Source organism: Cottoperca gobio, chromosome 4, assembly GCF_900634415.1.
Source record: "Cottoperca gobio chromosome 4, fCotGob3.1, whole genome shotgun sequence".
Classification (NCBI taxonomy): domain Eukaryota; kingdom Metazoa; phylum Chordata; class Actinopteri; order Perciformes; family Bovichtidae; genus Cottoperca; species Cottoperca gobio.
The window spans coordinates 3,565,231-3,588,240 of NC_041358.1; the positions used below are offsets into that span (position 1 = coordinate 3,565,231).

The following is a 23,010-nucleotide window of genomic DNA, read 5'->3' on the forward strand; positions in this document are numbered from 1 at the left end:
ATTTTAAACACAGAATAGATTATATTTTAAATGGAGTGCATCCATTCCATTGTCTCTTTTTTGGCAAATTAATTACACTCTAAATACGAGTGTAGGGGAACAAAGCCAGAAGGGAAAAAACTGAAAGGATTGAAGAGCTACAGGATTAATATTGGTTATCATATGTGTATTATTAACATAATATCATTAAATCTAAAATGATTTAAGTATTACAGTTCTCATCAATATTGGTGTTTCACAACAGCACTAATATATATATATATATATATATATATATATATATAGTTTTATGTGGATTATTGAGAGCACAAAACAGATTATTTTTCCCTCAAATTAAATGATCATTTGCTTGTTTTTTAATTTCTCAACAAAACTCCCAAAATGAAGACACATATAATTCCCTATTTGATCAGTACTGTATATATGAAGGAACTAAAGCTGCGCAATATGAACAGTATCAATGTAATGATGTCATAAGACTTTGATGTAACTGTACAATGATATTTGCTTTAAATAATTAAAATGATGCCTATGTAGAGATGTAGTAAGTATAATTGTTAAACTGTCTACCCTGGTGAAGTCTTCTAAGAGGACGGAATACCCTCCTTGTCTTGAAGGAAAACTAAATTGCATAGCAATCAAGGAAAGCAAGCAATTTAAAAACACAGGCTTACAGTTGTATCACTTAAAGTGAGTCTGTTCAAGTTTGCGCTCTGTTTCTTCTAATCTCTAAGAGTTTAGCTGTTGTTCTCTTCATTCCCATCAGACCCTCAGCAGAAACTCCATTATAGGAGACAAGTATCGCTGGCCAACAACCATCCCCTACTACCTAGAGGACAGTCTGGGTAAGACGCTCGCACACACAGTACCTACCATGTTATTATGGATGTGCACCAGTTTGGATGCTTTTTTCATCTTTGTCGTACACTTTGTAACATGTAGACATGAATGCAAAGGGAGTGATCCTGAAGGCATTTGACCAGTACAGACTGAAGACCTGCATTGACTTCACACCAAGGAAAGGAGAGGAGAACTACATCTCTGTGTTCAAGGGGAGCGGGTGAGCGCTGTGTTTGGTTCAAATAAAATTAACAAAACTATGTTGGTGCTGATTACATGCTTGCTGGTTCAATGTGTGCTGGCTCATGAAGTCCCAACATATGTCGATACAAACACTGCATTCCCTAACAAATGTTTGAAGCTGCACTAATGAATAATATATAAGCAATGGGTGAATAACTACATGTAATGTGAATGAGGTTTCTTGTCCTGAAAAACCCACGGAGAATTATACCTGACTATGTGCTTCCCCTCAGTTCTACACAACCTTTAGCATCACTCCGCTCATTGTTTTGGTTTTAAGCCACACAATTTCAGCAGTTGTCTGTGAAAAGCAGCGTAAATCCAATAGAATGTGCTTTTAGTTTGAGGGTTATGCAATCTTCTGTTCAATCTTCTGATACTGAGGCCTGTCCTGTACTAAAGCCAGGAGAGTTACAGGTGTTTTTGTCATCTTCTGAATCTCGGCTTTCGTTCCGGGGCTGAAACACCATTAAGTGAAGAGTGCATGTCGCTTTCCGTCTCTGTAGATGTTACTCCTCTGTAGGCAACAGCATGTGGGGAAGCAGCAGCTGTCCATTGGTAGAAACTGTGATCGTCTAGGAACCGTTGAGCATGAGTTGCTGCACGCACTGGGCTTTTGGCATGAGCAGTCGAGAGCTGACCGTGATGATTACGTCAACATCATGTGGGATCGCATCGAACCTGGTAACATTGATCTGTAAAACCTTAATTACAGCTCACTTAAATTAGTGGATACTCATGTAGTAATTTCATACAATATTCCTTTCTCAGGTAAAGAGCACAACTTTAAAACACATGATGACAAGGTGTCCAGCGCTCTTGGCGTTCCTTATGACTACGGCTCTGTAATGCACTACAGCAAGACGTCCTTCAACATCGCCTCTGAGCCCACCATTGTCACCAAGATCCCCCACTTCATGGATGTGATTGGTCAGAGGATGGGGTTCAGTGCTAGTGACCTAACCAAGCTCAACCATCTCTACAACTGCAGTGAGTCATTTTGTCCATCAAACAATAACTCAGACATAAAACTTGCACTTTGAGTGTTAGAAACTAAATCACGTCATAAAATAAAAACAAATTGGAATTATAAGAAAGGTCAGAGTTTATAGACTGATGCTAATATACTGTATATAGAACATTTTGAGCAATAATCCCTCATTTATCAGCCTTTAGTACAGTAATACTTTGGATACGCCACAAATTCTAATAAGTATTAAGGAGAAACTACTGGCCTGATTTCTATTAAACTTGGTGGAAGGTTGTAGCATGGGGCAAGGAAGAACCCATTACATAAGGAGCTGATCAAAATTACGCAATTAACGCAATTTAATTTACAGAAACAACCTTGAGGGAAGTTTGTACTCTCGGAGTACCGTTCTAGCTTATCATGAAGCCATAGCCTCATTAATGCAGAATGTTTTCAGGTTTCAGATCAGTACAAAGTCGTTCTATGAACTATTGAATGTCTCCTGCTCTTTTTTGTTCTCCGTTTTCTTCTGGGTCAAGGTGAACTTCTGTTGCCATTGCATTCTTACTCCCTTGTATTGTGTTATTCTATATCTATGTATGTATCTATACTGTATATTATCTATGTAAAAATATACATTTTAGTAGCGTTCCAGGATTATGTCAGCAATAGTAAAGAAAGTTCCAGTCTAACAAGATAAAACATTTGGTCAATCAAGTCTGATGTGTCTGTATCTTGATGAATCTTCTCTACAGCCAAGTCTTCTACCTTTGTGGACAGCTGTGACTTTGAGGAGGAGAACATTTGTGGGATGATTTAGGGACCTGGCAACGCAAAGTGGGAGCAACGTAATTCTGTGAGCGGAGGATCTGAGACTGACTTCTCTAACATGGGACAATGTAAAGGTGATTGTCAATGAAAACAGAAATATGTTATGGTGCTAAAAGACTAAGAGACTTCTAGTGGAGACTCTGACAGCTTTCAGAAATACGAAATATGTCACAAAATATCTAGGACTCTCAATTTTAGGGAGGCAGTCTCAAAAAATTGCCTCTTGAATTTAATAATGAAACACTGGAATATTCAGATAATGTATGTACAGTTTAATCTTATATAATACACATCTCTGTATTGTTTTCCAGTTAGCAGTTTATTAACGAAAGCTAATCACTGCTTTCGTTGTTATCTTGCGTCACAGACAGCGGGCCTTGGTGTTTATTGTCTGAAGATATTTAAAAACAAAGTGATTTACAAAATAACCTGTACAAAGTACAGGCTGGCAATAAAAATACATTGATTAATGCTTAAAGATAAATAGCAATGTATTAGTTACTTATTAGATACAATTTAGAACATATTTCTTGAATTAGTTGTTATAAAAAACTGAAACATAATTCTTGTATTTACTGCTCATACTAAACTCAAATGTAATCCTTTATGGAAGCCCTGAAAACAAATATTTTCTCTTGTGTTCATGACTTAAGAACAGTCAAAACTTTTTTTTTTGCCAGGATGATCTTTCTACATGAATATGTAACATTACTGTCACATAACTATTTAGTTGCTTTAAAATGTTAGACTATGAGGTTGTGGCGTACTTCAGCCTCTTGTGGCCGAAATGACACTATTACAACAACAAACACTCAAAGATGAAAAAAAGTAACAAAAACATATTTACATTAGATCATACATATGGATGGAAAAATTGATTACTAGATTTTTTTTCTAAATTGAACTTTGAGCCCTGCATGTTCCAGGCAGTACGGCTCGGAGTGCACTTTAACCATACTGAATTGACAATGATGAAGTAGGTTCTTGAATATGGTATCATAAAATGTAATATGAAAAACTTCTCAGTACCCACTGTTATCTCCTCCTGCCTTTAGGAAAAGGCTACTTCATGCACTTCAGCACAGCCTCTGCTAAACCTGCTGACCGAGCATTCCTGGAGAGTCGTTTGCTTTACCCCAAACCTGGAGTCCAGTGTCTGCAGTTCTTCCTCCATAACAGCGGGGTGGCTGATGATGTTCTCAATATCTGGATGAGAGAGTATGATGAGGCCAACCCCAGCGGTAAACTGAAGCTCTTCAAGAGTATTTCAGGTAACAACAAATATATAAAATTGTATATGTTGTGTGACGTACAATATAGTTACAATTAAAGTCCTTGTATCTGTGACTTTGACTGCATTAATGTTCAACAGCATTCTCTCTTTTTTCAAGAAACTAAAATCATTTGAAAAAGGCTGAATCATATCAAAAACTCAAATATTTCAACTGCAACACCTTAGTAATACATTCGTGATAGTAATATAATAATATCTATCCTTCATCTATCTGTTCTCTTTACAGGAGGTGTCATGGGCTTCTGGGAACTGCATAACATCAATGTGAATGTGACAAAGAAGGCCTGTGTGGTTTTTGAGGGTGTGAGGGGAAGGAGTCCATCGAATGGAGGATTCTCTCTGGATGACATTAACCTGTCATCGACACCTACTTCTACCTGACCTCGGGCCCCAATGACCACAAACTCAAGTGGCCGTCTCCGTGGCAACAGGCAACTATGGCCCTCATGGATCAACAGTCTGACATCAGAGAGCAAATTAACATGCACCGAATGGTCACCACTGACCCCGACAAGAAGTCCTCTGATGGTAAGAGAAGGGTGGTAACTAAAGGGTGGAATTGTTGCTTTGTTCGTCAAACAGAGAATGACAGTTGGCCTGTTTCACCCAGGCACCGAGTACTACTGGGACGATCCCAGGAAGGTTGGCTCGAAAGTGACTGTGTCTGATGGCAGCTACTACTATCGAGGCCCAGAACAAGTTCCTTCATCACCCACAGCAGACTCAAGAGCAGAAACTTCATCAAAGGAGATGATGCCTTCTTCTTCTTCAGTCTGGAAGGTGTGGAGTCAGATGGATCCGTTAAATCACACACAACTATACTGTATAACTAAGATCCCTGAATCATCTCGGTTGTTGTCAACATGTCTTCAGATATATCTGATCTGCTGGTATCTCAGCCTCTTCACCGCTCTGTAGTCCATGCTGACACCAGTCTGATGAAGGCTGCAGACCAAGGTGCTCCACAGGGAACTGCTAACCACACGCTGGTCATGGCTGTGGCAGTGTCTGTGGCAGTAGCCATGTTTGTGGTTTCCATGGTAATCGTAGGGAAGAGGACAAAGCAGAAGACCGACGAGGTAGTGATCATACAGGACATGCCTGGATTCTCGGAAGTGAGTGTGAGTTAAACATTAGGTTGAACACTTTCACATCATTGCAATTTAGGTTAGCAATCATTTAGCATGCCTCATTTGTGCTAATGCAAACTTTTGTGTTCTTAGTTTGTGTATGAAAAATCTGTACTAAATGTGTCTCTATTTCATAACAGGAGCACCCAACCAAAGAGTTACCATCTCTTTTCACCACTCCATGATGTCCCTATCAAGGAAAACAATCAGCACTTAAATAAGGTAATCATAAACCATAAGGTTGCTCTGCATAAATAAAGGATTTATGAATAAAAAATATCAACATTGTGAGTCGTTTTTTTTTCTTGCATGATTTTTCTTTATATTTTACAAAATTACACAAATTACATAGTAGGTTTTGATGGCTTATTCTCATACTTTCTACACTCAATTTGAACAGTTTTTAGTCAAAAACAAAAAACATTTCTCCACCAGAATAATTTTCCTGGAAACAGCCTTTAAATTGATGCTCAATTTACTGCCCGAGGGTGCCAGGGGGCCCGTCGACCATTTTTTAATTCACTTTGATAATGATTTCTTTCACAGTGTTATTTTTATTTTTTTACTTTTATTGTAACTATGGGGCCAGAGTACATTAAAAAAGGCATCAAAATACACAGAGCTTGTTTATTTAAACTGGCCCCTGGTCTCTGGCCATTTTGCAAAAGTGGCCCACGCAACACAAGTTGAGTAAATCATGCTGGAAGGTAAAACATACATGATCTGTTGAATGAATACAAATTAAAAAAAGGGAGGGGGGCCAAGTCAAAACTTTCTTTATGGTTTTGCATAGAGGGAATTAGGACTCATAACCTCAATGATTTTTTCTATCAATCCTGGCTACGGCCCTGTATTAGTTGGTGGTGGCTTGGAGTGCATATTTAGTTTTACAAGTGAGCCACATAGGAACTGCTTGCATGACGGAGTTGAATTCTAACATGGTCACATGCGACAACAAAGAGCATCTTTGAAAAATAAAGAGTGTAAAACAACACTGACGCTGCTGTGAGGGTTTGTTATCCACATCGGTTTATTATTCTGTCCATCAATCAGTCACCAGACAAACATCAGGTCAAGTAAATCATCATTTTTATTATGAGATAATCAAAGACAACAGTACGAGTGCCATGTTTCACTCTCAACTGGAAGGCTGTAAAGCATGGACGAACTCACACAGTTTCATACAAAGTTATGTGTCTTGGAGACAGTGATCTTCTCACATTGTGCTTCCTTTAAGCAGAAGTTTTGAAACGGAAAGTAATCTTTTTAAGTAATTTGCATCCAGTTTGACCTGTGGGACATTTCACAAACTGTGGACCGCTCACTGAGGATGGATTATCTGGGAATAGAAATGAACACAAACTCTTTATATTTTAATGTTATTGTGTGTCACTGAGAAATATCTTTAGAATTTACCTGGCCGAAGAAATCGTCCCACTTCTTCAAACATCCCACTCTTCTCTGGAACATCATCTAGTGTCAAGGTCTAACCTTTACACAACATTCAACAACTGCCTCTCAACCAAACTGGTACAAAAAACAAACAAAAGCAACCTCAACCAAAAAAGGCAAACATTGTTTTATGATGTTACAGAAATATATTCCACCAAAGAAATTACAGTTTTGATGTATTCAGACTCAAATTGATGATGACAATAACTGTGAAATTCTCCCTCCTGATCAGATCTTATTGGTTTCGGCTGTCTGACAGTCACTTCAGGATTTGGTATGTCTGGGACCTCGGAGTTTGTGCAGCTCGATATTTATTGTTTCATTGAATGTTCTTAGTTATTCCGGTTGGGACTCATCAGACCCATTTAATGTGAAAATGCCAATATTCAAACGTGACAAAGACATTTAAAGCTGCATCAAAGAACAGTGTGTAAGGTTGAAGGGGTCATTCGTGGAGCCAAACACACAGATAATTATTACACAACTCTAATCTATTTTGTTTTGTTTTTTTCTGGCCTTAAAAATCTGTCAATTAATACAGCTTTAAATCAGAATTAAAATAAGATGAGATTGGTTATTCATACAAGATCACAGTTATTTTCTACCACCAGTAAACACGTTGTCAATATGCTTCACATTAACTGTCTGGACAGCTCAAACATTTAAGTAAGTTTGAAGGTATAACCACTGTTGTAGTGTTATTGCTCTTACAAGGTCTAGCTGCAGAGCTCCGGCCCACCTCCTCCATCGGACCATTTCCTGTCCCAAGCTTGGAGAAGGAAGGGACGTCTGAAATTGTGTTTGCTCGAGACGATCATCAGGATAGGATAGTATCATTACTTTGAATAAGCCACACAATCTCCACATATAACATATAAAATAAAATAAATATAAATAATATAAACTATAAAGTTAGGTAACCAAAGTTTTAGCAATAAAATAACTTGCTAACGTTAGCTAGCTCTGCTAATGTCATTCGCCAACTTACGCTAATGTTGGCTGAAATGATTACATTAAGCTTTGTGCATTTTTTTCCTGTTGTGCTAATGTTAACTTTAGTTTGCTAACGAAATTAGAATAGCTAGCTAACATTAGCAAACTCATAAGGTTAGTACAAGTTATTTGCTGATTAATGTAACATTAGTTATATCGAAATGCTACGGTTGTATTATTTACCTTGGTGTTATTGGTGGGGGTTGTGTGGCATGGACATGATACAATGTATAAAATATATGCTGGGTAGGCTACTTTATTTATTAATGATCAGCGCAATAGGACATTACACCAAGAATATAATACAGTGGCAAAAATGTTATCTATTGATATGAAGCACTATAATCGCACGTGATTTTCCACCTAAAACATGGGTCCTGCCAGTTGAGATGGATCTCAGCACCGGAGGAGGCCCGAGCCTGGAGCTCTGCAGCGGGACGCTTTTTGGACTTACCAGAAGTCTTAATTAAACCTTGAACTGACTTCAGGGAACATTTTGTGTCAGGCTCAGCAGAATGAAGCAGTTGATTAATCGTCTTTATATCTGATTATTTCTGAATACCACTGTACTTAATCTTTTGTCTTCTGTGCTGTAAAGAACTTCAAGATTAGACTTAAATCATGTGTGCTTAGTTCATAGGAATGGATACTATAGACATTATCACAGTATAAATGGCTGGCTGCACTCTTCAGTTCCAAACTGACTCTTACTCACACTGTCCTTATGATTTAAGATTGCAAGCAAACGTGTATACAGCGCTTCAGCTATAACTTGAAAAACACACACACACACACACACACACACACACACACACACACACACACACACACACACACACACACACACACGTAGACAGCTCTTGTAACTTATAAACGCTGCTACTTCATCCTCTACACATGCACACACACAAACTGTTCAAGTTATCAAGACACACAATAATGCACAAATGTGCTGAGAGCTTATCAAAGTCAGGCCGAGAGGTCAGATGCCATGAAATTGAAACACAACCCTAAATCTCTGTCAGTGCACAAAGAAAACTGAGCTGCAAAGACAAAAGCATGAAATAATAATGTCTTCTTAGATGACAGAAAATGGAAGATAAACGGACTTAAAGCTTCACATAAGCTCATTGGCGGCACCCAAATTTGCTGAGAGAAGGAAGTGTTTGAAATGTTAAGACTTAAGAAATCAAGTAATGCAGTTTCAACTGCATTTTGCTGCATTTGCAGAAGCCTATTAAAGCCAGAATTGAAGTCAAACCAATGAGAAGACAGGTACAAATCTTAATAAAAAATAACACAGCTTTAAAAGCTGCAAGAGGAAGCACTAAAGACGCCTGTTTGACTTGAGTGCAGGTAAAAGCAAGGCAGCTTTCACACATTCTCAGCTCTACAGTATGAGGTGGAATAAAAACACTTTGGGCTCAGGATCAGCCAACTTCCAAAGCTGTATTCAACAAGTCAGAGCAGCACTTGACTCAGAGCTGCAGTATGTATTCATCCATAAAGGCAGGGCCGTCACATTATAATTCTAAAGGTGTAGCCACTAATAGAGAAACCGGCTTTGCCTTTTTCTAGGTCAACTACAAACATTAGAAACCATAACTCCAAACACAACCTAATACTGTCATTAACGCAAACCAAACACGCGTGTACTGGTAACAGAATCCTTAGCATCCTCCAGTATGTGACACAAGATGACAAACAAACTAATACATGAATCAGTTATGAACGGATCGTGTTGCAGTGCATTTAACTGAAGCAGTGTGGCTTTAAATAGTGGACTCATGAAGATGGTCATGTAAATAAAGTCTGTAGCATGACGTAAAAGTCATCTGCTGTCTTTCATCGGTCATCTCTTAACTTTGCCTTTGTGCTTTTCTGTTTTATAAAGTGTTTGTAACTTAGTGGTCGTGTCTCCAATGAGGATTTTCCAGCCTTGGGATCTTTGTTGTATGTCATACTCCTTTCTCTCTCTCTCTCCCCATTGCCAGCGTCTGTCTTTACACTTAATCGATTAATCTAGAAAATGATCTGCAGATTAATCGATAATGAAAATAGTTACTTTCAGCCTTATTGTAAAGTGCACAATTTACAACCACTAATGTGTCACACATCCTTGAAAACAAGCAAAGGAAGTTCTGTTCACAACATCCAATTCCTCCTTAAAGTGCTTCATAATCCACCAAATGTTAGGCCAGTACTAGACTGCACTGCAACAGAAAACTACAGACACTTTCATCAGAGGGGTGAGCAGCTGAACCATACGTGTAGAAGATAGTAATAGAGATAAATATATCAAATGAAAATCGAGGACATTTAAATGCCTTTAGAAAATATCTTGAAATGATCAGATTATTTTCCTGCACCAGGTCCGTGACCAACAATGGGACAAATGATGAAAATGTGTTCTTTAGTTTTTAACCTGGTATTGTTATTTGTTGACCAGTTTATGTGAGTGCAACACTGACAATCTCGCTTGCGCGCCACAGATTGATCATTTAAAAGTGCTCTTCAGTCAAGTGGTTGGAGTCTGATTGTTAGGCCAGCGTTGCTCTCTAGTGGAAACTTTGGAATTCACATTTCAGGCACATACAAATAAAGTTGGTAGAAAAATAGTTTTTCTTTGGACGACAGACAAAACTGCAACTTTGCCCCAAAACCTTTTTTATATTTTAACTTGATACTATATCTTAGAAGGTAAGGAACAACACATTACTTAATAAAATAGGTCTCAGACAGAGGAAGATTTATGTGTCCAAAAGCTTAAAATATTTTCTTATTTTATATGACCTTTATGAATTTTATGAATTTTCTCTCACATACTCAAATCACACTACCCATTCCAATGGATCTTCACACACCAGACTGTAAAGCAAGACTATGGAACTTTTAGAGAAGAAATAACTCTTTACAAATGAAAAGTTGAATAAAATAAAATAATCAATTCAGTACACACAGGGTTTTGCTGCTCATGACTTTACCTCTTAGTATTTTAGCTAAATGGTAAACAGTACTACTTAATGCAAAGCAGTAGTTAGTGCTAAACCGTAGTGTAGCATTTTTAGCATTTAGCTAATACCATCAGTTTAGCATTTACTGTAGCTAATACCAGCATTAGCATAACACCATCACTGTCATGTGTAGCTGTTGAGTAAAAGTTACATAGTCTGGCTTTAACAAGAATACAGTGAAAACCAGCTTCATAAAGAATTAAATATATGGCTCTAACAGTCTGGTGTTATTGGGTGGTACTTTATCTGCTGGAAGGAAATTATTCTCTGCATCTGCGACAGCTGGGGTTACTCATGAACTCACAGAAAGCAGGTGTAGCTCAACCTGTTGTTACGGTGTGTTCACACTAAACACCAATTACATGCAAAGTCAATGCTAAGATGCACATTTGCGTCAGTTAATGAAAATTTGTGTGACGCTGTGTCGCGAAAGCCTATCAGCGTTGAGATTATCCTGACGTCACTGACGTTGTTGAATCAGAAATGGTGGGAAAAGATTGTAGCAATGTGTGGGCACCTGTCATCAATAATAAACATCTTTAATACAGGTGAGATAATCAAATGTTAAAGTAAATAGTATGTGAATAAACAATAACTGCCGTATTTATGCCTAATTTAGACGTTTTGAGAGTTGATGGACCAGCTACAATGTTAGCATAGCCCTGACCTAACTCCATTCAGAAAACAAGCATTTCAAATGTTGTTTGTTGTCTTGCGAACCTGACAAAACATGAATTTAGACTTTTTACAAATTGGCATCGTGGTGTAGTTATTTCGCCCATTTTTTGATCCATTTATTGCAATTAAATCAGAGCAAAATCAGTTTCTTTTGGATCCATAAGGCTGTAAAACCAGATTAATTCTGCCATTTGAAGTAACGCGAATAAACACACATGATCCCACCGTCAAACTAGCGTGAGTAACGCGAGGCAAATAATCTCTTTGCGTGAACACAGCATTATAGCAGCATTTAGTTAGCTAGCTTTAATGTCACGGGGCACTTGTGTAGAAATTATGTAACATCTTAGTGTGACATTATGGGCTTGATGAGTACTAGATAACCACTGTTAACAGAGTGGAACCAAGGGAACAAAACTATTTCAGGTTCTAAAAAGAAAAGTATACTCCACATCAAAAATACCTTACCTAAACTTGTTGACTCTTTGTCGCTGCTATCCAAAATAATCATCGTCTCACCGCTCTGTAATAACCATTATAACATAACAAATATATTATTTGGCTATATCCAAGAAATCTTTGTTTCAAGACTGCACATTTTAGGAAATATATTGATTCATAAAACTCAATACCTTGTCACGCAACTAGCAACATGTTTCGTAGCTGACAGAAGAAGCCTTGGTCAAACACAGGGTTTGCAGTCTAGCCATCAATCCACTGGTTCATGCACAGACTAACTGAAATATAAAATGCATCTACTCAGTATAGTAGCCAATGCACAAACTCATCACTTTTCATATGCATAGTACTACACACTTTTTAAAGCCACTGTTTACAATTTCAAAATGTCCAACTTTGACCAGAGCAACAGATACTGCAGCAACTTCCACCAAGATTGTCCACGTTTTCTACAAATAACAACCTAGACTTTAAACTGCTCCTCACCTGTACACAGGCTACTGTACACCTCTAGAATATAAGTAATTAGACTATGACTACAAGTTCAAATTAAAGCGTACTTTTCTTAAGTTGTGCATAGATCGGCTCTGGTCGTCTCACTTTTGGTACCAGGTGCTTTTCTATATATTTTTTTCCACTGCAGATGGTGTATGGGATTCTCAGCTGATCGCGTGACTTTATCTTTCATCGGCACCAAACAGAGGAACGTCGGTACTTCGTCAATTGTTAGCTGTAGTTTTGTGGGATGACATTTTTTTTTGAGTTGAATTAAAAATTGCGGTTGCTATTAGCGGTAGCTTGGCTATTAAAGAAAAAAGGCGGCTTTGTGCAGGATCCTACCAATCAGTGGTCTGCAGTGTTTTAACTCCACCTTTTAGTATCGGCTCAGATCGCTTGGAACCTCGACCAAGGTGGTACCAAAACAGTACCAGGTACATTCCACAATTTTTCTAATGGAAAAAACCAGAGTAGAGTTCACTACCACGCAGTGAAAATGCGAAAGAAAAATTATTTACAGCTGTTGGAACTATTCTTGTTCTTGGAACAAAATACTGGAAAAAGGTTTTGGACAATTCAGATTTTCTTTATATGTCAGCAGTTTTCTAACCATGCAAGCCGGAAGAATCTCTGATCATTTTCAAAATGTTCTCAAATAAAAATATTTACTTGTTATAATATTTACATGTGTCTGGAGTCAAAACACAGAACTCACTGCATGTGCTCACAAATGGGAGCATACACAACTGATGAAAAAAATATTCTTATGTTTGTAGGCTTTTGTAAATAAAAAGCTAAAAAGCATAAGGCTACAGGACCTGGGCTCTAGGGGCCCTTGTCTTGCTCAGATGATTGTGAGAGTGAATGCTGGTGGAGGGGTCACTCCAAAACATTTCTCTGCCTGAGCAGCGGAGGATACCTATAACCTGTACCCTCTCATGCTCAACATAACAAATAATGATATACATATTATTAATTTTACAGTATTTCAGATTTGACATTCATACTACTGGGAGATCAGTGTTATCCTGCTACATGTTACTAGTCACTTCCCTCACTCAACTCATGAGATTAAGTGTTACTTTTCTACACAGATGCACCTCTTTAGATGTAAAGCACATATTCTCAAACCTTACGCTTCATTTGATAAAGGCTTTTGCTCTGTCCAGCCACATATGAAAAGATTGTACTTGTCCTAATTACACATTCTTGAATGAGAGTGAAATGGAAGCTAGAACAGGAACTGCTGTCAGGTTCACCTTGAAGCACCTGATGGATGAGCACTGATTGCAGGCAGCAGAAATAAAATGTTGCAGCCGAGTTCAATTTACCCTCTGCATGAAACATTGATTTACTAGTCATAAACACATGAATGACATGCATAACTTTTAACTAAACTCAATAATAACTGAATCATTTGAAATCAAACTGCAGGGCAACCACTCTTTGAGTGGGCTGGAGTTATTTTCAAAAGGGAGAAAATTACTTCTTGTGTTTTTTCATGCGAACAGTGCAAAGGTGAAAATTGAGCTATAGGACTTTACTGCACAGTCTGGTACAAGTAACCTCTTTTATAGGCGCTGAGAGGGTAGAAGGTGGCCACAACAAACTTCCCATCAAAGGTCCGGCCCGTCAGCAGCCTCTGAGCCTCTTTGGAGTCACCGGAGTTGGCATACTCTACAAACACCTGATGGCCAGACACACAGAACATGTTGATGAATTAGTGGGTGAGTGACTGAACGTGTGCATAACTCCGGATGTCCACTGGATGCGGCTGCGTCACACTCTGGTCGCTGTCATGGCTTTGTTGTGGATCAAAGTCCACTGGAAGGGTTTCAGAGGAGGAGCATTTTCAAGCAGCAGCCACATTTCATATGTTGTTATTTTGTGTTTAAAGGGATAGTTTGGATTGTTTGAAGTGGGGTTGTATCAGGTACTTCTGACCTAGTCCTGTATAACAGTAGATGACTGTCAGGACAAACAGGAGGAGCAGCACAGAAGCTAAACAATGTACTGCAGTGGATGGGAGCAGCAGCATAATGTGTTTTAAACACCTAAAATAATTAGTTATTAGTTAATTAAAATGATCAGTTTAAGTGAACACTACATTTTGAATATTTTCACCTCTTTACCTTGCTGTCATACAGCCCTATCTGGTGGGGAACTGAAGCAGTTACCTATGCTCTATTCAAAGCCACAAAATCCATTGAAAAACTCCTAATAAAAAACGTTCCCCGTTAGAAAAGACTGCAAGAGAAAGTGGGGACAATATTCTAAATGTAGCGTACACTTAAACTGACATTGATTGTCCTCTCCGCGAACCATCACCTTACCGTGGTGGAGAGGTTTGTGTGTCCCTATGAACCTGAGAGCTGTGTTGTCTGGAGCCTGGTGCTCCTGGTAGGGTATCCCAAGGCAAATTGGTCTCAGGCGAGGGGCCAGACTAAGTGAAACAGAGGGAAAGAGAAGGAGAGAACCGGAGGATCAGCACCCCAGAATCTGAGGCCATGGTTCTCAGCAGGAAACCGGTGCATTGCCTACTCCAGGTAGGGAATGAGCCCTTACCCCAAGTGAAGGAGTTCAAGTACCTTGGAGTCTTGTTCGCGAGTGAGGGGACAATGGAGCGAGAGATTAGCCGGAGAATCGGAGCAGCGGGGGCGGTACTGCAGTCGCTTTACCGCACTGTTGTGACGAAAAGAGAGCTGAGCCAGAAGGCAAAGCTCTCAATATACCGGTCGATCTTCGATCCTACCCTCACCTAGTCATGAAGGCTGGGTCATGACCGAAAGAACGAGATCACGGGTACAAGCGGCCGAAATGTGTTTTCTCAGACGGGTGGCTGGCGTCTCCCTTAGAGATAGGGTGAGAGGCTCAGCCATCCGTGAGAGACTCGGAGTAGAGCCGCTGCTCCTTTACGTTGAAAGGAGCCAGTTGAGGTGGTTCGGGCATCTAATAAGGATGCCACCTGGGCGCCTCCCCAGGGAGGTGTTCCAGGCACGTCCAGCTGGGAGGAGACCCCTGGGAAGACCCAGGACTCGGTGGAGAGATTATATCTCCTCACTGGGAACGCCTCGGGATCCTCCAGTCGGAGCTGGAGGATGTGGCCCGGAGAAGGGAAGTTTGGGGTTCCTTACTTGAGCTGCTGTCCCCGCGACCCGACCCCGGATAAGCGGTAGACGATGAATGGATGATTGTCTGTTTAACCAAACTGCGGGCGTGCCGACCGTCCTCTACTGTGGTGGTCCCCAACCACCAGTCCGCGGACCGGTACCGGTCCACACACAAAGAATGAATAAAAAAATATTTTGTTTTGAAAAATCACCGGATACATCTTGACACATGTCAACACCATAGGTTAAGACGCTCATCTTAGTCACGTGATACTTAACTTCGAAAATTAAGCCCACAAGCTAGCAAAAGATGAGTGGAAAACTATATTGGACCGGCTCGTTGCAGAGACACACGCTCAGGGCTCCCACTAATCCAGCGTAATGGTGAGTTTTTTTATGCACTTTATATTTGTTTTTATGCCGGTCGTATCATTTTATTTCGTCATATTTATTCCCCCCCCCCCCAGACTTTGAAGGCCGGTCCGTAAAAATATTGTCTTACATGAAACCGGTCCGTGGCACAGAAAAGGTTGGAGACGGCTGCACTACTGTATGTAAGACAGTGATTATGGCGATGTACCTGATACAAACCCACTTCAAACAATTCAAACTATCCCTTTAACAAGCATATTACATGTATTCTTCTCTCTCTCTCTCTCTCTCACTTGCTACAAACAAGAAGAATGTGTTTTGTATATTAAAACAATGTCACTAACATATAAAATGTGTCATAAAATATTAATTTCAAGTCAATCATCAAAAAATACAAGCACTTCTTTTCCTTTCTTTATTATTATTTTAATTATTTCATCAACTACTACAATTTGATGCACTGTACTACAAGCTAATGACATGTGCACATCTGAAACACAGTGGATGGTTAAAATAGCTGTGAAATAAATGTTACTTCTTACTTTCTGTTATTGTAACATTTTTGAAGATTACTGGTTTACAGAACTACTAACCTGTCCTTTCCCTGGGTGGTCCTTGGGGATGAGCAGAGAAACCACTGAGCCGTACTTCTGGCACTCCTCTTTCATGTCCTCGAGGATGTCTGGGAGAAACAATGACAGACATTTGGACCTACTTGTACCTCCATACACTTGGAAGAAACAGGAAATTGACCTAGAAATTCACTAAGTGACACTCAACCTCATACAGTTAGGTCCACAAATATTTGGACATCGACACAATTTTCACAAGTTTGGCTGTACATGACCACAATGGACTTGCAATTAAACAATCAATAAGTGCAGACTTTCAGCTTTAATTTGAGGGTATTTACATCCAAATCAGGTGAATGGTGGCAGAATTATAAAACACATTTTATATGTGGTATCCCCTTTTTAAGGGACCAAAAGTAATTGGACAATTAGCTGCTCAGTGTGTGTGTTACTTCGTCGTTAGTTTATATACAAGGAACAGATAAAAGGTCTAGAGTTCATTTCAAGTGTGGTATTTGCATTTGGAATGTGTTGCCGTCAAATCTCTATATGAAGTCTAAAGAACTGTCACTATCAGTGAAGCAAGCCATCATTAGGCTGAAACATTCAAACAAACCCATCAGAGAAATAGCAAAAACATTAGGTGTGGCCAAATCATTGGTGAGTTCAACAACACCAAAATATCTTGAAGACCATGGAAGACAACTGTGGTGGATGACAGAAGAATTCTTCTCCTTCACAACAGTTCAGATCAAGAATTCTCTCCAGGAGGTACAGTCGGTGTATCTGTGTCAAAGTCAACAATCAAGAGAAGACTTCACCAGAGTAAATACAGAGAGTTCACCACACCATGTCAACCATTGGTGAGCCTCAACAACAGCAAGACCAGATTAGAGTTTGCTAAAACACATCTACAAAAGCCTGTAAGTTCTGGAACAACATCCTATCGACAGATGAGACAAAGATCAACTTGTACCAGAATGATGGGAAGAGAAGAGTATGGAGAAGGGAGGGAACTGCTCATGATCCAAAGCACACCACCTCATCAGTGAAGCATGGTGGTGGTCGTGTTATGGCGTGGGCATGTATGGCTGCCAATGGAACTGGTTCCCTTGTATTTATTGATGATGTGACTGCTGACAAAAGCAGCAGGATGAACTCTAAAGTGTTTCGGGCAATATTATCTTCTCATATTCAGCCAAATGCTTCAGAACTCATTGGACGGCGCTTCACTGCAGATGGACAATGACCCGAAGCATACTGCAAAAGCAACCAAAGAGTTTTTCCAAGGCAAAGAAGTGGAATGTTCTGCAATGGCCAAGTCAGTCACCTGACCTGAATCCAATTGAGCATGCATTTTTACATTACATTATGGTGGTGGTGATGGCCTAGTGGTCCAAACAAAACACTAGAAGGTCGGGAGTTCAATACCACCATTGTACCCCTGAGCAAGGCACTTAACCCTGAGTTGCTCCAGGGGGACTGTCCCTGTAGTTAGTTCAATGTAAGTCGCTCTGGATAAGAGCATCTGCTAAATGACCTGTAATGTAATTACATTACATACAACCATCTGGTGTTGTATTTGGAAGCCGTACCACTAGGTCATCACTCTTCACTTGCTGAAGAAAAAACTGAAGGGAAACTGCCCAAAGAGTGAAGTGAAGTGAAGACAGCTGCAGTAGAGGCCTGGCAGAGCATCACCAGGGACCAAACCCAGCGTCTGGTGATGTCTATAGGTTCCAGACTTCAGGCTGTCATTGACGGCAAAGGATTTGCCAATTTGATTTATGATTATGTTACTTTGTCCAATTACTTTTGGTCCCTTAAAAAGGGGATACCACATATAAAAGGTGTTGAAGTTCCTCCACCATTCATCTGATTTGGATGTAAATACCCTTAAAGCACATGTTGATTGTTTAATAACAAGTCCATTGTGGTCGTGTACAGAGCCAAAATTATGAAAATTGTGTCAATGTCCAAATATGTATGGACCTAACTGTACCTGTAATACTCATACCTTCATACTCTTCTTCATTGTGCAGATGACTGTCATCAATCAGGTTGAGCAGGCGCAGGACAGGAGTGGGCAGCAGAACCAGGTCCTCAATGTGAGGAGCTGACAGACACACACACACACACACACACACACACACACACACACACACACACACACACACACACACACACTAAATATGGTACACTCAGATGTGTTAATCTTGGAGGAAGTCTCAAATATTGACACATACCGAAGGGAATACTGAAGAATGGGCTCAGCAGGGCAGCGTCAGCAGTGCATCTTTGCTTTGGGTCATTGAGAAGCATGCTGCAGACAGAGTAACATTGGCAACTTTCTCAAAATCTTTCAGTATGTGACATCAACAACATTCTTTCAGTATGTGATGTCCATATTCATCAGATATGCGAGTTCATATATAAATATGTGTTCTTGCCTTTTCCTTTACCATCATCGTTTAACAACTTCTTCAAAATGTTATTCCCAAAATCATTCATATAACCCTAGATAGGTTTATCATCTTCACCTTCCTTTTAACAAAGCCAAACATGGGCCAGTTCTCCCTCAGATATCCTGGTGTACATATATCGAATACCAAAGCGCATGATATCCAGAGCTCATTATCCTTACATTTTATATGGATTTGTATATGTTTATTGTTTTTTATTTGATTGTTGTTTACTGATTGTTTAATTACTTTTGTGCATTTTCAGTTTTTTATTATTATGTAAGCTTAATTTCTTTTATTTTTTTCCTCTTTTGTTATTATTTGTTATTCTCCTGAAGTTGAGAGGAGGTCCATTGTATATAAACCTGTGGCTTCTTGACCTGTGTCACATTTCTTATTTGGTCATTATCTGGATTTTATGTAGTTTTATGTGTGTGCAAATAAAATAAACAAAATGACCTCAGACAACATTCGTACAAAGGTAGGCAGATTAATACAGACACAACGATACGTGTAGAACGTACCTTTTGATAAGGTCTCTGAGGTGATAGACAGGGATGGCAGGGCACATCACACTGTTGCTGGCAAAAAGATGGTCGACAACGGCAGCGCTGTTCTCCTAAAGAAGAGGAAAACTTGATTGAAGGAACTACAGTTCTGCTCTGACTTTCCCTTACTAATAACAATTGATTCAAAACTTCTACAAACGTCATATATTTGTTTAATTTAAGTCCTATAGTGTCAATTTATTCTAGTTTCTTGTTTTAGTTCATATATATCTAAGTACCTTCTTAAACCCGCAAACATTTCTTAGATTTTAAATATATATTTAAATAAATCTTATTGTGTAATGACAGAAATCACAAGTTCCATTGTTTGAATTGGTTATTCTTCCTTGAATCATCAAATCTATGTGACTTTTGACTATTTCTAAACAAAATATGTCTCGCTCAGTCAACTTTTCATGCCAGAATGTAACTTTGTCAATATATTTTACATGTTATGAGACCGTTTGATTCTATTCAATTAATCATGAATCATGAATCTCTCCCCTGGAGAAGAGCTTTGTCATACCTTCCACTTCTGCGAGCGGACGGTCTCTTTGAGTTTGACCCCTGAGAACATCTCCAACAGGATGATGCCCAGGCTCCACATGTCCACAGCGGCCGTGCAGCCCGAGTCCCCCTCCAACTCCACCCCGGCCTGAGCGAGGCTGTTCTGAAGCTCCGCCTCTGGAGCGCGGTACCCGTCTGTCTGGATATACTTAACATCCTGGAGAAGGTGAGGCAGAGAGAGAGTTAGAAATACAACACTGGATTATCCTAGCTTCTCTTGACACTGACCCTCATATTCCCTGGCACACCCACCTGGTTTCCCGCTTTGAAACTGAGGCCAAAGTCGATGAGCTTGAAGCACTCGTCATCGGCGCTCCAGAGAATGTTGCGTGGCTTGAGGTCAGCGTGGACATAGCCCTCCCTGTAAAGGAAGGAGAGAGCCTCCAGGACGTCTCTGGCACAGTGCTGGACAAGCCACATGGAGTGGCCCTGCTGGAGTCTGACAAAAACATATCATACTATCAAGCTCAAGCGCTCATATATATATATATATATACACACAGTATATGAACTGGCAACCTGCTGAAGTCAGAGTTGTACTGTATGAGAAGCAGGGACATGACTTCACTTACCCATCACCCTGGGTATCACTGTTGCCTCTCACCAACAGATCAGACACACTGACATCCAGGAGCTCCAGCAGGAGACAGCGGGTGGCAACACCAGTACCGCTGTGGTTGGTGAACACCCCGTACAGTGTCACTGACAGGAGAACAGACATGTCAGTACAAACAGCTAGGTCCATAAATACATTACATTACATTACATGTCGCTCTTATCCAGAGCGATTTACAGTGAACTAACTACAGGGACAGTCTCTCTGGAGCAAGTTGGGGTTGCTCAGGGCAAAAATGGTGGCAGCCCTAGGTATTGAACTCACAATGACAATGCTTTACTGAAATCAGATCCTGTTTTATGAGTTATCATATGCAGAATTAAAAAGCAGAGCATACACATTAGTAGATGGTCTTACATTATATTCTACCAGGTGTATACCACAGATGACAAGCACCTTTCTATTACATTGGTAACTCTTTTAATGGAATGTTGGAGTTTGCTCTACGAATAAGACACAACACATACGGGTTACAAACAGTGTCATAGACTCTGCCATGACAACATGTTTTAGTAAAATAATGTTACCGATGTTTTTATGTCCCTGGATGTCTTCCAGAACGGACCTCTCCTTGCGATACCCGTAATCTCCTCCCTGAGTGTCGGCCTGAAACTCCTTGACAGCGGCGGTGGTGGTGGCTCTGCCTGAGCTGACCCGGTACACTGAGGCCGAGACTCCCTGGCCGAGCCGTGACTGGACGGTCCATAACTCGCCGAAGATCTCGAACAGCACCGGCTTCATGCTCTGGTCTACACTACCCTGTGACGGCTTCATGCTGCCGGGACGCGGTGCCTGCACCTTTGCGCTCGGCTCGGAGGAGCCGCAGTGAGCCATTGGGCAGACGGCAGACAGGAGTGCAGCCAGGCAGCTAGTTGATAAGTGGGAGCAGCTGCAGCAGCATTGCAAGCAACCCGGGCTCTGTCAACGCAACATAAAAACTACCAGGACGTGTCAACGACAGCTAGCAGACAATCCAGCTTCACCCGCAACCTTGTTAAAACTGAGCACAGAGCAATACCTGAGCATAGTAAACTACTGTTTGCTTACTGAGGCTGAATTTACGCTAGTCAGTTGACAAAAAGTTAGCTAATTTAGCTGCTCTAAATGGCTAAATTAGACACTGACTTCCAGCACAAAAACAAACCACTTCCACGACACGCAGGAAAATGCTTCCCCCATAATACGGCATATAATAATTTACAAAGTGTATTAGTTTCAACTGCAGTAAAGTTTCGCCTAAATTGTTGTAACTCAGGTTGTTGATATTAATCTTACTTCCGTTTCTACTTCTCTCCTGCAGGTTTGCGGTGCATTCACCTAAAGCCTGCCCCCTGCCGATGAGGCAGGCTTTGAATTGTGATCAAATGAAAAACACAAACTGCTGGTTTTCCGTCTAGTTCCAACTATTGTAAACTCATGTATGTAAATATGGCATTCATGTGATAACACATGTATTTATTTTGTAGGTGTATTTTCCAGGTGAAATACTAGATGATCCAGTTGAGACCAGACAAGACCTCTGTCAAACTGTCCAACATATACAATCCACTTATCACTGACAGGAGGTTTGCTTTTTCATTAAAAAAAAAAGTGTTTAATGTTGCCAGTGCCTCACGAAAAATGCCTCTTCGGCCATCCAAAGACATCCAACCTCTTTCAGCTCCCCTATGATGAGGCTGCATAAAACACACCAGTTTCCGTTTTAGCACACTTCATTCCTGTGGTCTGATTGCAAAAGTAACGTTACCAGCAGAAGTCAATGTCAATATGGTGAGAAATATGGACCAAATTAACATGGATATTATTATCACAGCATTGTCTCCGTATTGATGTTGCAATATTTACAAAACTTTTTTTAAATATTGTTTTCTTCTTTTTTCTTTATTTTTTAACTTAAATAGCATAGCAACAAATAAATAATGTTGTATGTTTTTCAGAAAGACTTGCACTCACAATAATAGCTATTGGTGGATGTGTATTCCTCCTATAGGCCGACTTTATATACAGTGTGTGTGTGTGTGTGTGTATATATATATATATATATATATATATATATATATATATATGTATGTATGTATGTATATTTATATAGCTATAATTATATTATAAAACATTACACATCATTTATATTCAGCAAATACTGGCTCATACATTTAGTAGAATTGTATTTTTATATTACTTGTATTTATGTTATATTTTATCCCTTATTTTAACTTGCATTACTGTTTAGATTCTAATTTTATTTGTATAGCTGCGTGATCTTCTTCTTCTTTATTGTTATACATATTAAATAGCATTGTTGGTGGGATCATCTCATCTGACATCCACTCATAAGGTTTGGAAAGGATTTTCACCGGAAAT

At 39.7% G+C, this 23,010-nt stretch overlaps 1 protein-coding gene, 1 long non-coding RNA gene and 1 pseudogene across 8 annotated transcripts; 1 reads left to right on the forward strand and 2 right to left on the reverse strand.

Moving 5' to 3' along the window:
• Positions 1-944: 944 nt before the first annotated feature.
• Positions 945-5,493, forward strand: LOC115007310 (meprin A subunit beta-like; annotated as a pseudogene).
• An 887-nt stretch (positions 5,494-6,380) lies between these two features.
• LOC115006649 (uncharacterized) lies at positions 6,381-6,819 on the reverse strand. The gene is made up of 2 exons (XR_003832102.1): positions 6,725-6,819; positions 6,381-6,647 (listed from the first exon to the last, which is right to left on the reverse strand). It is a non-coding gene; the product is annotated as an uncharacterized LOC115006649 (long non-coding RNA).
• Positions 6,820-6,832: 13 nt separating this feature from the next.
• Positions 6,833-21,961, reverse strand: uhmk1 (U2AF homology motif (UHM) kinase 1). 7 transcript variants are annotated; one of them, XR_003832101.1, is made up of 11 exons: positions 21,177-21,961; positions 20,606-20,735; positions 20,286-20,472; positions 19,993-20,190; positions 19,443-19,537; positions 18,703-18,779; positions 18,474-18,572; positions 16,478-16,566; positions 13,969-14,089; positions 12,078-12,182; positions 6,833-11,968 (listed from the first exon to the last, which is right to left on the reverse strand). XR_003832101.1 is itself a non-coding variant. In XM_029428979.1 (11 exons), the coding sequence occupies exons 1-10, from the start codon at positions 21,481-21,483 to the stop codon at positions 12,790-12,792; spliced, it is 1,368 nt and encodes a 455-aa protein (XP_029284839.1). In that variant the 5' UTR covers positions 21,484-21,961; the 3' UTR covers positions 6,833-12,634; positions 12,776-12,789. The 7 variants fall into 7 exon arrangements, 4 of the variants coding, with proteins under 4 accessions (XP_029284839.1, XP_029284840.1, XP_029284841.1 ...); XR_003832100.1 differs by adding an exon at positions 12,465-12,854 and having other exon boundaries at positions 6,833-12,182; XR_003832099.1 differs by having other exon boundaries at positions 12,078-12,854.
• Between the last annotated feature and the right edge of the window lie 1,049 nt (positions 21,962-23,010).

What these genes read in the sequence shown, in the direction of transcription:
- uhmk1 (XM_029428979.1), bottom strand. Translation starts at nt 21,483, where the DNA reads ATGGCTCACTGCGGCTCCTCCGAGCCGAGCGCAAAGGTGCAGGCACCG. An exon ending in CTCAGAGACCTTATCAAAAG is followed by an intron (nt 18,780 to 19,442) that starts GTACGTTCTACA and finishes CTCTGTCTGCAG; the next exon opens with CATGCTTCTCAATGACCCAA. An exon ending in ACCACCCAGGGAAAGGACAG is followed by an intron (nt 14,090 to 16,477) that starts GTTAGTAGTTCT and finishes TCTGGCCATCAG; the next exon opens with GTGTTTGTAGAGTATGCCAA.